At 31.8% G+C, this 15,772-nt stretch overlaps 1 protein-coding gene across 1 annotated transcript; it reads left to right on the forward strand.

The window, feature by feature from the left end:
* The first annotated feature begins 2,219 nt into the window (after positions 1 to 2,219).
* Positions 2,220 to 12,781, forward strand: LOC142972773 (very long chain fatty acid elongase AAEL008004-like). Its single transcript, XM_076114051.1, has 6 exons — positions 2,220 to 2,410; positions 4,009 to 4,199; positions 5,018 to 5,098; positions 9,872 to 10,034; positions 10,691 to 10,827; positions 11,648 to 12,781. The coding sequence occupies exons 1-6, from the start codon at positions 2,353 to 2,355 to the stop codon at positions 11,849 to 11,851; spliced, it is 834 nt and encodes a 277-aa protein (XP_075970166.1). The 5' UTR covers positions 2,220 to 2,352; the 3' UTR covers positions 11,852 to 12,781.
* The last annotated feature ends 2,991 nt before the right edge of the window (positions 12,782 to 15,772 follow it).

Consider the following 15,772-nt stretch of genomic DNA (forward strand, 5'->3'; position numbering starts at 1 on the left):
AGAAAAATAAACTAGATAATAATTTAGTTTCTCCTGATCTGACCCGCAATTGGCCAGCGTGGTGGACTCAAGACCTAACCCCTCCCACATTACGGGAGGAGACCGTTGCACAGCAGTGGGACATTAATGGGTTAAATTTAATTATTTTTATCTTCCTACAAGATGTCATGGATGTGAGTGAGGGAAAGGAAGTTTTTATGAATCGTACCAAGTTGCGTTCTTTGGTTCTCTGCCATTTTCTCTTTTTAACATAGGTACTCCTATGCGAAAAAGGCATGATGTTATGTGCGTATGTACCTATTTATTAGAAAAGATATGGTATTTTTTGTGTTCATGAATCTGGATATTTTCTATTAAAAACTAGAAGTAAATAATAACAGCCAGTCGTAAGTAAATATTAAAACCCATATCCATATTTATCTTCTTCATTAACAGGTACATATTTCTAATGCAAACATAATTATAATCTTTGAATGTCACGCGTACGGCGAGTACCGGTCAAATAGTATGACTCAGTTTACCGAAGATTTCGGGCCTATTATTAAGAAAAGTTATGTCACTAAACTATTACAGACTACCTGAATCGCGTGGCTTCACTCGTCTGTAATTTGTGTTCAAAAACTATTTTTGGTAAAATACTCAACTATCTTCTTGCTGAAAATGAATAAATCTAACACACTTCTGCTAAAGGCTCAAAGGCAAGCAAAGCCAGGCTTTTCTCCCGAAAAGAGAGTGGAGTTAGTTTGGGACAGTTTATTCTGTCATATTGCTGGTCAGGTAAAAGAGCTCTCACGTAAGCAATATTTCATCACGATGTTTCCTTTCATTGTTAGAGCAAGTGATTATTAGTTACTCCCAATGCGTACATAACTTCGAAAAGCCATTGGTGTGTTGCCTCGGTTTCGAACCATCGGCTACTTGCATATGAGGTACAGGCTTAGACCACCCGGCTAACATCTATATCGATGCTAAAATTTCATCAAAATCGGTTCAGCAGTTTAGGTGCAGTTGTCAGACAGACGTTCGTATTATAATATTAGTACGGCTAATATATAGATTACTCAGTTCTTAATGAACATTGCAAACATCCTTGGCCCAATCTCTTTGAAAACCCCAAACGAGGATTTAGTGCGTCACTACACATTATGTATCATGTTACGGTAAACAATTTTGGTAGTTAGTGAATTTCGCGAAATAACACTATTGACAAGGTCAGTAATAATGGAAATAACCATCCTCCTTTCCTTTGTGGTTTCATATTTTTATTTATACTCACTGATCGAATGAGTACTGTAACTTATTCAATGAGATTGATAGAAGTTTTGATGAGACATATGCGCAAAGTAGCCCGATGAACTGATTTCATTTTAACGATACTCAATATACTCATAATTATTTAAATATAAATATCATTGGACAACTCACACACGGTCATTTGATTCCAAACTAAGCAGAGCTTGTAATATGGTAACCAAATAACTGATAAACATATGTACTTATATATTTCTAAATACATACTTATATAGATAAATTGACATCCAGACTCAGAACAAAATTCTCGTGCTCATCACACAAAGATTTGTCCCGGGTGGGATTCGAACCCACCACACGCGGCGCTACGGTTGTTGCAGCGAGGTGACCGCTTAAACCACTGCGCCAAACGTGCAGTTAACAAAAAAACATAGTTATGCCAGATTATAGGAGAGGTATATAGACTTCTCCGTGTTGAGCCTCAAGGAGATGTGAAGCAGATGTTCGGCTACCGAGATTATACACCACATAGCCTGTATTCCCCCCCCTAGAAAATCTGATATTCGAAAGGATCTTTCCCCCAAAAAGCCAGAAAAAAAATTACCTAATAACTACCTAACTCCACTAAGAATTATCTCAATAATGACCTTGTGTTGCGGGAATCAATTAATGTTAGAGACATTTAGTACAATTAAACCGAAAGGAACAGTGGACCACACAAGACGTAATAGTTTCATTTGAGAAGTGAACCCACCTACTTAGCACAGTACTTCATTATTAACATAGACCTTAATCACCACACATCAATTACATCTATTACATAAAACTCAAAATATTAATCAGAGCCACTAATAGATATAATTAAGACCAACGATTAACCAAACTCAAGTTGCAAATATTCATATTTTTTATACTACCAGCAACGGAGAACACGTGCGCAAGCGATCGCGAGACAAAATTTATATAAGACTTCGTATTAAGAGGCGTACGGAGTTAGTCCGAATCAGGCAACGCGCTACATCTGAACGAAAACCAAGTGATAAAAGTGAAAAATTATAAAAAATATTTTTGGTGCTTTTTAGTAATTTTTGTTTGTAAAAAATGGCGGTCGTTCAAACAGCTTTGCAAGGGTATCATTATATTTTCGATGAATTGTCTGGTAAGTTATTTTTTTATTAATATTAATTATGAAGGGTTGATTTTTTCGTTGTCAGATAATTTTGGTAGTGCAAAAATTTTGGAAATTTGGCAGATATAAGAAATGTACCTACTAGGTTTATTTTTACAAAAATCGTTTAGATTATCTCTCGAAAAGATTTACCCTTATTTTTATTTTTCATCTAGTTTTAATATTTTTCATAGAAATCAGTATTCAAAGTTACCTATTTTTCATAAAATTGCAAAATATTTTCTCTTTTTCTAAGTAGGTACGTTTATTTCCTATTTTCTTTTAAATACCTAACTATTCCGTAGAAAGTACCATAAAGTTAACCACAAATTGATTTTGATAATGATAATTGACGACCTCATAAAATTTGTCAAATCGAGAATATTGTTATCTTATCTTCAAATCTTTAGGAATGCCGCTAAACAAAATTAAACTCGCATATTAGCACGTTTGTTAGGACAATGTTGAAATTAGAATAATATGATAAATATTTGGTACTAAGCAGATATTGATTTACATAACATTATTATGTATAGGTACTTAACTAACTACTGCATAATTCTTATCAGAAAGTAAACATTTTCTGTAATTTCTCAAATACCTACTTCCCGAAGTAAAACTGAGTTTCTTATTTCTATAACTGCAGAACTTCTAACAAAAAATAAAGTCAATATTTTCTAAACCGTATAGGCATATCAATACAAATAAATGTTACCTATAATATAAATTGCCTAATATGAATAGCACTTTGCCCGACTCGAAAACCGAACCTGAGACCGCTTGATCCACAGTTGTATAAAGTTATAGACAGATCACACAGGAAACAGAAGCGGACATAATTTAGCAACTTGTTTTTAACAAATCCGTAAAATGCCTAGGTCAGGAAATTTTGCATTTTAAATCACATGATATTAAACTAGCTTGCATTGGATTTGAACTTGAATATGAATATGAATAGCGTAATTTGAGGCAAATAAAAAGTTGGAGCTTTGAACCATTTCCATAAATTGCTTTGTGTGAAATTTATACAGTATTCACTTGCCTTGAAAACACGTGAATTTATAAAACGTGTGCTTTGCGAGGCATATCTTGTTATAATATAGTCCAAATGAATCTTAATATCCACGTAACTATCACGTTTTTTTTTTCTAAGCAAATAAGAATTCATTGCGATTTACTCGGGTATATTTTGCCCGGTCAAAGAACCTCGTAGTTTTGTTCTTTCATTTTAGATCACCGTAATATTACAATAACTAATTTAACATTAAAATCAAAGAACAATTCCATAAAAAAGGCTATGAAAAATAAAAAGTATTTTTACCAAAACCTTAGGAAAAAATTTCCGCATTCATGCATTAAACTATCAGCTACAATGCACTTATCTCACGGGACGCTTTTTTAATCATTTGCTATAGATGAATACAGACCAACGGTTCCTTGAACCAATACCAAAAATCTGTATTTGTGCAGCTAACTCATCCCTCCGGGAAAACACCACAGCATCGTTGGATGCTCCACTGTCACATCGTCCCAAATACTTAACCTCTCTGAAAAATACAGACATGATGCTTTAATTTGTTTTATTCCAGACCCTCGAACTAAGAACTGGTTGCTCGTACCAGGGCCTGGGCCTCTACTGACCATACTAGCCACATACCTCTACTTCTGCACAAAAGCCGGTCCTAAATACATGGAGACCAGGAAACCTTACAATTTGAAGACTGTTGTTATGTGGTACAATGTTCTGCAGATCATTCTAAGTTTATACATGACTGTTATGGTAAGTTTGTTAATTTACAATCTTTAAAATTAATCTTCTTAAAAATAAAATGCCCATGTCACTATGTTAGTTACCGTACTCCTCCGAAACAGCTTGACCGATTCTCATGAAATTTTGTTAGCATATTGAGTAGGTCTGAGAATTGGACAGCCTCTTTTTTTTATACCTATAAAGTGACACTTTTTTTTAAATTTATATGGCAAAACAACGTTTGCTGGGTCAGCCTGTAATTTATAGTTTGATATTGGAGAGCCTTGTATGCAAGTTTCGCGGCCGACGGGGGTATACGAAATTCTAAATTGGCGACGTCAATGGCCTACAGGCTTATGCCGCTGACAGTGGTCTGTTTGATACATCCTGTTTGACATTATAATATTTTTTGGAAAAATACACCGAATTTGTAATAATAATCTAGATAGATCGTGCAAGCCAAGGTTACTACCTACTGAGTTGTCTAACCATAGTGAACTTCGTATTAAACGTAGATTAAAATGCACCTCATACTCGGAAAAGTCAGAAAATACTCAATAATTTTAAACTGCTGTTTACGATACACAATATGAAACTTTATCTCTAATATTTTCAATTTAACTAAACTGTTATTCTTCTGAATATGTTCAGTAGTATTTTTGCGAAGTCTTTGCGACAAATGAATTCTAGCTCACATTAATAATTCTCTAGGTAAAACTTTAAGTCTAACACAATAAACACATATTAATATTTACCAGTAATTTATTACTGGAAAGAAAAAAATATTTTACTCTAATTTTTTTTTATTGATAATGAGCTCTTCTAAATTCTTATGGTTTTATTTCCAGGGTCTTCGGTTTGTGTTCACACAAAACTACACAAACAAATGTTATTCAGTAGACACTTCAGATAGTCCTTCAGCGATGGTGGTAAGTAGTTTATTTATAATTTATAACATAGCTCTGACATTAGGATAGACCTGAAAGATTTGGTTTATAAACATACATTATACATTTAAAGAATTTTCTTTCAAATTTTTCAAAGCTAATAAATTGGGTTTAAGAATTTAACCGAATGGTGCCTCATAATTCCTTAATATTTGCGAGATATCAGCTTGAATCCGACCGTGAAGTTTTATGGTGGTCCTTTAGAAATGCTGAACTTGATACTATTTGCTTTATGCATATCAATCTTTCATAATATGGTCTCAAACAAAACCTTCAATTATATTACGCCTAGGAAACTATAAATATTGATTACTATATTACATAATTAGGTGTCCTTCCGGTACCTTCGATTGAGCTGGCTAGGTGCCATTGTAATTTTTAATGATTTTTTAATAACTATAAGCTAAATGTAACATTATATTTCTTTAGCACAAATAGTAAATAACAACAACTTGTCAAAGTTTAAATTTAACTCATGAAACTTTATTACTATTAAAAGGTGCATTGTTTTATTATTATTATTTGAGACCAAAATCCAGTTAGGTTTTATTTTTCTTACAAGTCGTTTACTTACGTGAATTATTATTTTCATTGAACGATTTCCTTGAACTTCAAGATATAATTTAAATTTAGTTCGATTATTTTCTTAAAAAATAAATAATTGGTACATTATGCGGAATTTAAATGCTGATTACATAATATCAAGACCACCAGTAGGAATAATTGAATTAAAATTAAACATTCTTAACGTTATTTTGTTAATTAGTCAATTTTGTGATCAATGTAATCGAAGATGTTAAAATTCAATGCCATGTGAAGGTCAATGACCTGCCTTATTTACTGTTTTACATCCTTAGCTAAGATCGACTTCTAACCTTGCTAAATTTTGGTTTCAAGAGATATCTATATAAGGTTAGGTCAAGTTTGTTCTTCAAGGTTTAATACAGTTTTAACATGGGCAGAATATAAAAACAAGAAAAAATAATAATAGTATTATACATGTGCAAAATATTATTAATTAAAACATTACAAATAAACATTAAATGCACAATTATAGAGAAATAAACATGAAACAAATTATTATTTTGATTTCAAAAATAAGAGGCATTGGCTTCCAGGTACCTGCTGAGTTATTACTGACCTATATAATTATTATCTATTATTTGCTTTTAAGCAATTATTATACATAGAAAGCATAATGATTTATTTTATTTTTAATCTAATCTTGCAACTAAGCTAGTTAATTATTCGCATATTTGATATTTACTTCTTGCGAATAACAAGATCAAAAGATCAAAAATAGTCTTGAAAGGTCAACGACTTATATGTTTATGTCTATGATTTGCAATACAATACCCGCCCGTAATTAACAATATTTAATACTAGCTGACCCGCGCAACTTCGCTTGCGTCAACTAAGAGAATGGGTTAAAATTTTCCCCGTTTTTGTAACATTTTTCGTTGCTACTCCGCTCCTTATGACCGTAGCGTGATGTTATATAGCCTATAGCCTTCCTCGATAAATGGGCTATCTAACACTGAAAGAATTTTTCAAATCGGACCAGTAGTTCCTGAGATTAGCGCGTTCAAACAAACAAACAAACAAACAATCAAACAAACAATCAAACAAACAATCAAACAAACAATCAAACAAACAATCAAACAAACAAACAAACTCTTCAGCTTTATTATATTAGTATAGATTTATACGTCTGCAAAATGTACTTACTATGTATTCATAAATTAGACTTTGCAGATTGAAATTCTAAATAAGTTTATAGACTTGCTCTGATTTTAATCCATATCCCTGATGGTTACTATTATAGGTCTAATAATATGGTTCAAATAATAAACAATCAAAATTGACCTCAGGTCCTAAATGACAACCTTGTGGAACCCCTACTCAAAAAGTTTAATGACTTTATTTTTAACTCTACCACTTCCAAATTGGTTATAATTGTAGGAAAATACGGTCATGCGTGTCTTTTTTCATGTCAATATTGCCAATGGAAAGGACAAAGTTCATTAATTTTACTTGGACTTTTAAGACAACACAATCGAATGCCTATTAAAGTGCATTCGACCATGACTATCCTTGTTGGTGTGAAGATGCGTAATGATACCATAATGGCTGGTAAACTATAATGAAGGAAACAGTCCTTGCCGTGATCAATTAAAAGATTGATAAACTTTTGGCACGAAAATTATCTTTATCTTTGCCTTATCGTTTTGTATTATTTAAACTTCAAACATTTTAAAATCTTCCTTTTTAGAGAGATGATAACGTGACACGTTGGCTGCAACCAAGTGTAGCACGTAATATGTTATAGGTGAATTATTATTAGGATTATTTACGATAAGCTCAACCCTTTTTATTGTTACATTAACAGCACTAATGATACAATTTCACCAAAACACAACATAATATTACACTTCAGGAAAACTAAAGTTTAAGCTCCAAGTTCATATACCAAATGGGAATACCTGCAAAATAAAAACTACGTAATACAAACTATTAGGTAACAGCAAGGACAGCCTTTTCGCAATCAAGCTTACGTCTTAACGTTTGCAATCAAGCCTTCGTTTGTGTTACTCATAAGTGTTGAATGTAACCTTGACCGTGGCTTAAGTCGTCTGAGAAAGTTGCTTGTAAAGCCTCGTCAGCGGTCACGCACTTACGTTCATGCGCAATTTGTGAAATACGAGTAGTCAAGTATTCTGTAAAGACTATATACGGCCATCGGTCATTGCCGAATGACGGTATTTAATTTTTAAGTAGGATGAGCATCGGAAGTAATTACTTATTATTGCTGAGCATTTTAATAAGCTGCAATTTAACCAGTGATGAATGCGCGAATAAATTGTTTAACGAATCGATTTTATTAGATAAAGCTTTCTCGGATTTGGACGCAAATATACTTTATAAAAGAAAAGTTTTGTTATTATACATTGTTCAAGACATGGAAAAGATAATAACTTTCCTGTAGTGTTTGAGACTAGTAAATAAAGTACTTTAGATATAAACAACTTCTGTATAACATGCGTCAAGTGCGTTTGATAAATTATAGAAATAATAGTTGTTGCCAAAAATAAAACGTGATTTGTTTTTGTGACATACCTAAGGAACAATTTATCGGTAGATTATGTTAGTTTAAATTGTCATTATAACAAACAATAGAATTACGAGAAGAAAATAATGAAGGCGTTTAGAACATCGGCGCTGTAATTTTGCTACTAAACGTTTCAGTGTAAAAATAAACATATTTTTTTCGTAGCCATTCAAAGCTGTGCTCGAAATCTAAATAAGTTATTTAGACTTGTCTAGAATTAAGTGCTGAATATTGTCTTTAGCAATTTTTCACCAATACTGACTTCATACAACTTTGTAACTATTGATAAATGTTATAGGAAGAACTGATGAGCGCTTCTAACGCATTCTGAATATAATATTTTTTTCATGTAGATTTTAATTTTGAAAGCTCGACCCTTGATTTATTTGACTCTAGAAAATCGCACTACACGTCGGAGTAGGCACGATTTTAGGATATCAAAATAATGTATCTACTCATTGTACTACTATAAAGGTATTTTAAATTCAGGTCGATATTTTTTTTTCAAAACGAACTTAGCTACTTTATGAAGTGATTACTTAAATGCTCATTGTTCCGGGTCCCTCTTTGTAATTTTCGAGTTCATAACTACATTGAGTATTCTAATCACCTAATTAGCTAATTCTTTTTTCATTTAAATTTAGGAACTGTTACGCAGTTTGCCCAAGCGTATATTATAATTGTATTGCAATTTAGCTAAATGCTTATTCTCAGAAAAAATATTATTTAGAGATCTGTCGCCAAATAATGACCAGCGCGTAAGGTTCTTCTATCTTTTTGTAAAAATGGTTTTTCCTGTATCCTTTTCAAATCCATACATTTTTTATTATTCTCTATCGCTAGGCTAAAGCTTTCTGGTTTTCCCGGAGTACAATCATATATCTCAGTTTTCAATAAGTGTACGTCAAATTGATGATAACTATTCAGTACCTACATTGATGTAACTTGGTAATCATTATAATCTAAGAGAGAAAAGATGTAGGATCGAGGCTGTGGAACACTTAAAATATATGTATTATGCAACTCAATGTCGTAATTATTTATTGTACGGGAATTTTGACAACGTGGTTAAAATCAAATTTTACAACGGAACCTTGTACTAAAGACAGATTATTACGTATTTTTAAATTTTGCTAGGTTTATGGCCGTGACTGTTACGGGCTGTTGGCGAAATTGTATATTCCAAAAATAAAACACACGTCGTTAAAGAATTAAAATATATATTATTGTCGTTAGTATAATCTGAGGATACGACACGATAATTTTAATCGTTATGCAAAAAAGGAGATAAAATAAAATAATTTTATCATTCTATAATTAACATTTATACTATTTTATTTTATTAGTTTTTCAATTTTAATAGTACCTGCTAGCTTCAAGTGTATGATACTAAGAAGGTACTGAGTCATGAAAATTATCTTCTATTTATGTTGAAAGGTTTCATTGATTGGAACAGAGAATCGCTCTTATCTTTACAAAAACTAGTCATGAAGTGTTGGTTTCGTTCAAATTTATTTATTAAAAAAAAGCGCTGTATGAAAGTAGGCAAAGATCTTAGATACGAAGAACATAAAAAATGTTTTGACAATCACCTAAAGAAAACAAAAAATCCTATAAATATTGAATATTCTTTTTCTTTCTTTCAGTGGGCATCAGGAGTCTGGTGGTTTTACTTCGGCAAGATCACAGAGCTCCTAGACACCGTGTTCTTTGTTCTACGTAAGAAGGATAGGCAGATCTCCTTCCTTCATCTCTACCATCACACTATTATGCCGATCATTGGGTTTATTGGCATCAAATATGCGGCAGGTTAGTTGTTTTTTATGCCTTACATTATGAGTCCAATTTTAAGGTGTAATATGATACCACTGCCCAGTTATCTACTGCTAAACAAAAGAACTTTGCAAGCACATAGCTTCAAATTTTTTAACATAATTATCTATCTATCTAACCCTCGCTTGTCGATAGTACAGTCAGCTCCAAAAGTAGCTGATCACACTCAATCATTCAAAACCTCTGTGTTACGTAACTTAAATAAATAACTGACCAAAAAGGTAGAATGAGTTAGAATTAAACACTTCAATCAATGGCAAATGTTTTTTCCATGGAATAATGTGCACACTTCAGTATATAGGGTTTCAAAAGATTAAGTATGATCAGCTACTTTTAGAGCTGACTGAACTAAATAGAGAGGTATTATATTTAACTAGCCAGTGTTTTCTTCACACACTTTGTCCTATGTGCTTTAGTAACTAAGACTATTCAGAATATAGAGTGAAAAAAGAGTCCCAGCTATCACACTTCCCTGAATCAATATAGGAATCTTCTTTTTCAGTTATATGGCTATGCAAAGTAACTTAGCGCCTGATGTTATTTTAGCGCAATTTCATTGGTATAACTTTTTTAAGGCGCTTCCAAATTTATCGTATAACTTATTTGATTTGAACTCATATTTTTCTTTGCAGGAGGCCAGTCAGTTCCCGAAGGTGCAATCAACGCTTTTATCCATGTTGTTATGTACACATACTACCTCATCTCAGGACTTGGACCACAGTACCAGAAATACCTGTGGTGGAAGAAGTATCTCACTAGCATGCAACTTGTAAGTAAGAATTAAATTAATTTTAGTTGAAGTTGCTTTAAGACTTGATGACTTTATTCTATCAATTTATCTTTGTAGAAATATATTAACAAAATTTTAAGTTGAGTAACACTATAGTTGCTGTGAAACCACTTGATCAATTTTGCTACATAATAATGAACGATGTTTATGTCCGATATGAAATAATTACAGGTAGTAACGGCAAAGACTTTAATTGCCTGATTAGTAAAACAGTCAACCGAGAGCCTTCTGTACTATGTTTACCTTCAGATTGATTTCTAAAACATCTATTTGTGTTCCAATTGTTTTGCAACATCTTTATGTGTATCAAATTTTCCTTTGAAGCATTTCCTGATTTTTAGTAACATTTTTATGTTAATCAGCTAATGATTATTTATTTACACTGACTTACATCGTCATAGATTGAATTATTTTAGTATTTACGTGTATACTTATTTATAGACCTGTACTGAATCCGTAGCAACTGAATCAATTTTATTCGATTTTTTATTTACAACATTTTCGTTTTACAATTTTATTATAAAGATATTTTCTAATTTATATCTTGGTTGCCTGTGTAGGTCGGTCGGTAGTCTATCCACATGACAACGAAGTCTTGTGTTCGATTCTCTGATGTATATCTATATAATTATTTCCAATAATTGTCGAGAGTTTTTTTTATCGTGTCGTGCAGTCGTGCAATAGGCTCACCCAATTACATGAGACTAACAGTGTTAATGACAAACCGTGAGTGTGTTATATTTTAAATTCAACCAGTCATTTCGTAACTAAACTAACAATCATCTATTTCGTTTCCCAGGTCCAGTTCTGCGTCGTCGCCTTCCTAAACATCAACAGTCTATCATCAAACTCCTGCAACTATCCCAAGTACCTCTCCGTCGTAGTTTTAATCAACTGTTTCTTATTCTTCTATATGTTTGGTATGTTCTACTATAACAACTATGTGAAGACAGCTAAGAACAAAAACGAGATCAGTGAGAAGGCGAATAGAAAGGACCTATAAGTTAAGACTAGTGATATTAGGTTGTGTGATGTGGTTTGGATGTTGAATGAAAACTAATTTAGTGGAGTCTTTGTGATGTAGTTATGAACATGTATTTGGCCTAATTTATATGAAAAAAAAAAATGTGATTGTAATATTTTATAATATGGTTCATGTATATGATGTGATCATGAATGTTCAACTAGTATTTTTACTATATAGTTGAACATACTTAAAAGTTTAAAAAGTTAAAAGTTCAGGCCTGTTGATATTGTCTTTAAACTTATAAATTTCTGACATCATTTGAAGCTGCTTTTTAAATAACAAATGTTTTATGATGATTCCACCACGGGTGATTTCGCCGGCTGCTGGATCAGTCGGTGGTATTTCAATAGACCAAAAGCTGTTTTCTGATTTATGACGGGATAAGATTTAAAAATACAAATTACTTGCTATTTTACATGAAACGTGAGACATATGTTGTGAAGATAATAAATTGATATTATTTGCGGCAACGGGTAAACTAATCTCAAACTTAAGCAAAAATCTATTATTTAAAAAAGTAGGCCAAAAATTATAATACGATTTTTTTAATTTTAAAACTCTTCACCTTGTACATATATTAGAAATAAGAATAATGGGTATAATTTAAGATGAAATGAAATGACAAAAGCGTTTTATAACGTTCGACTACAGAACATGCTTTCACAAAAACATCTATTTTGCATAATTCTGCCTGCTTAGAAATGGTTTTATTTTTGGCGAACTAAAAGGCTACTTATAAAGACAAAAGTCAACCTATGGGATAATACTTACCAAAAGACCAAGCTTGATACTTTGGGAGTGTTTCGTAAAATATATTTTTTTGCTGTAAAAATAAATCTTTATGAATAATGTTCAAAATGACGCTATTATTTCCAAATTTTTGACGTATGACGTGTTCTGTGAAAAGTTAAAATGTTGTGATAACAATTTATGGTGATAATAAATTATTTTTAAGATATACTTGTGTTTATTTTACTTTGACTGCGTTGTAAACTCTAAAATGTTACTTATATTATAAAAACAATTTTTTTTCTGTCACGCCTCCAAGGCTTAACCAATGAATTCATCATGAAATTTGAAGCAAAGGTAGCAGAAGATCAGTTGGCATTTAAGAAGAAACTAAGTGAACAAAGCAGTGGAGCTAAAATTATTTTTGCACAAAAAATATATTAGTTTATAGATACTAAAATTATTTATTAAAAAAAATTAATAATCGTTTTTTTTTATAAAATATTTATTTTTACAATATCATGACTTATATTGTTGCAATTGTCATTGCAACAAATTCAATGGTATTTTGTATTCGTAAGCCTATATAAATACACCGCATATTATAAACGGAGAAAATATTTTTCACACTCATCGGGCGTGCACTAGAAGGAAAGCAAGGTATGGCATAATTAAAATATTATAACAAAAAGTAATCGAAAAGAATTTTTTTGTAAATTTAATTTTCACTTGTAGATATTTTATAGTCAAAACAAAGTTCATTCTCACTTTCTAAAAATAATTGTATATTTAAATTTTAATGGCCGTAAAGGCATTTTAAATTGTTACATGACGTAGTGTTTTTCCTGTCTCTGAAATATGCGTCCATGTTTAGTTTTTTTTATCTTAAACTTACATCTCGTGGCTGTCTAACAGTCTCCTCCTAAACGAGGGAGAGGTTACACCTTGAGCCCACCACGCCGGCCAAGTGCGGGTTTGGGACTTCGCATGCACTAACAAAATCTTTAATCAACCTTTAAGCATACAAGGTTTCATTAACACTAACATCACAATATTATTATTCGCTAAGGCCTGGTTTCACCACCTTTAATATCTATCAGATATCCCATCAGGCGGAATTTCGACAGTTGTTTTCATACATTCGTCACTTTATTTTGCAGATAGGTTATGTCAGATTTGAATTTAAACTGTGAAACTGACTCTTAGGATATCGTTTACGTATTATAGTACCACTGGCTTTCTTTTAGTCTGTTTTCTCTACTTTCTCATTATTCAGGTCCACCCGTTATTGGAATAAAAAAAGCATATTGTTTTCATATTTATAAATCTCATTTACCTTTGCAGTTATACAGAAAACTGGGTCAGCTATTGCATTTAATTTGAACCATATATCAAACGAATAAGAATAAAAATATTTAAGGAAATGGAAAGTCAATGACATGATTGTTTTACAGAAAAACATTGACTTCTGTACTATAATGATAGTTCAAATTATTCGATTGTTTACTCATGACTTGTTATTGTAGTTTGAATAGTTAATTAAAATATATTTGGGGCCCTCGTTTTGACATCAATATATGCGCTAACAATTATTGATTGCTGCAATTTACTTCCCTATTGATATTATTGGCTGCGTCCGTGATATAGTTGGTAGTGTTACCAACTGCTGATCATGAGGTCTTGCGTTCAATTTCCGAGTCGAACAAAGTGCGTTTGTCTTTTCTAATAATTGATTTTAGAATAAGTAGCTCGCAGTTTAGTTATGTGCCCGGAATAGGCTTGCTCCTTATTACATTGAACCAACATTGTTAATGACTAAACGTGAATGTAGTACATTCCTGTACATCGCCTGTTCCCGAAGATGAATGAAGAAGATGATGATGAAGAAGAAGTAAGCAGAGATGTGTAAAATACATCCATATTTCGCTTTTAACATTATTAGTTCCATATGGCGATCCTAATGCTTTTTTTATAATATATTTGTTTATCTTTGCTGGAAAATAAACACGAACTTATTTTTTTATTGCCAAATATTTGAAAGTGATTCAAATGCATTTGAATTTTACCCTTAATTGGATTTACAAAAAGCATTTGTAATTTCAAATTAGTACGGTACTTCCGTTGACGTAGACTATAATTAATAATGTCTTTTAATTACCGGTATTAGTAAATTATATTAATATTATATTTGTATTGAATGTTTTCCAGAAAACAGCCATGACGTTATACATTCTTCCATATATTATCAAGTATAATTTATTATATAATAATACAATTACTATGCATTTTGATAACTAATATTAATCATAAGGTGCAGCGCAGACGGCACACTTTTTGTGCGATCGAGTCTGTGTACTAATGTGGTAAAGTCTATTAAAAACTTAAACTTACCGTATTTTGTTTTTTATTTAGACTCATACATGTCCAAACAGGAGCGGAATAAACAATACAGCACACTTCATCCCACATTTTTCTTTTTAAATGTCTATCATGATATTCTGCAGACTCGATCGCACACAAAAAGTGTGCCGTCTGCGCTGCCCTTTAAGTTAGTGCTTCGGTCGGTGTAACAAAAAAAATATAAATGGTTTTTCGAAAGAATGTTACTGAAGTAAATAAAGTCATTGACCTCTTCTATAGGGCAAGATAAGTCAACATTCTTGTAGTATAAATATGTTTTATTTTTAAGGCTCTTCACAACACAAAAAATACCTTTAAAATTATCTTTGAATAGGACTTTAAATTTTATAAGAAAATTACTTACTTTTATATACTTGTATTACTTACTTTTATAATAATAAAAAAAAACCTATTTACTTCAATATAATGACATGTTAGCAAAGTCAATTCACTTTTCTTGTCATTTCAATTACAACCTTGTTGTCATTTGATTAAAATATATACTTCATTTGATCCTCAAATAACATTTGTAGTTTAATGCATCAGAAAGCAGATCTCTAAATTCCAATTCGTTCAATAGTATTTATACCTACACGTGGACCACACAAAACCGTCCTAACTTAAGTGAGGGCATCAACAAGTTCGTCTTTGTCTATTTAAAACTAACAATAGGTTTATAAATAATCGTATGTAGAAATATTCATACCCCTTAACATTGAATTGATTACCGCAATCAACGATCGAGATTTATTTTAGTCGTCAATCGCT

The sequence above is a fragment of the Anticarsia gemmatalis genome, chromosome 5 (assembly GCF_050436995.1).
Source record: "Anticarsia gemmatalis isolate Benzon Research Colony breed Stoneville strain chromosome 5, ilAntGemm2 primary, whole genome shotgun sequence".
Taxonomy (NCBI): Eukaryota; Metazoa; Arthropoda; class Insecta; order Lepidoptera; family Erebidae; genus Anticarsia; species Anticarsia gemmatalis.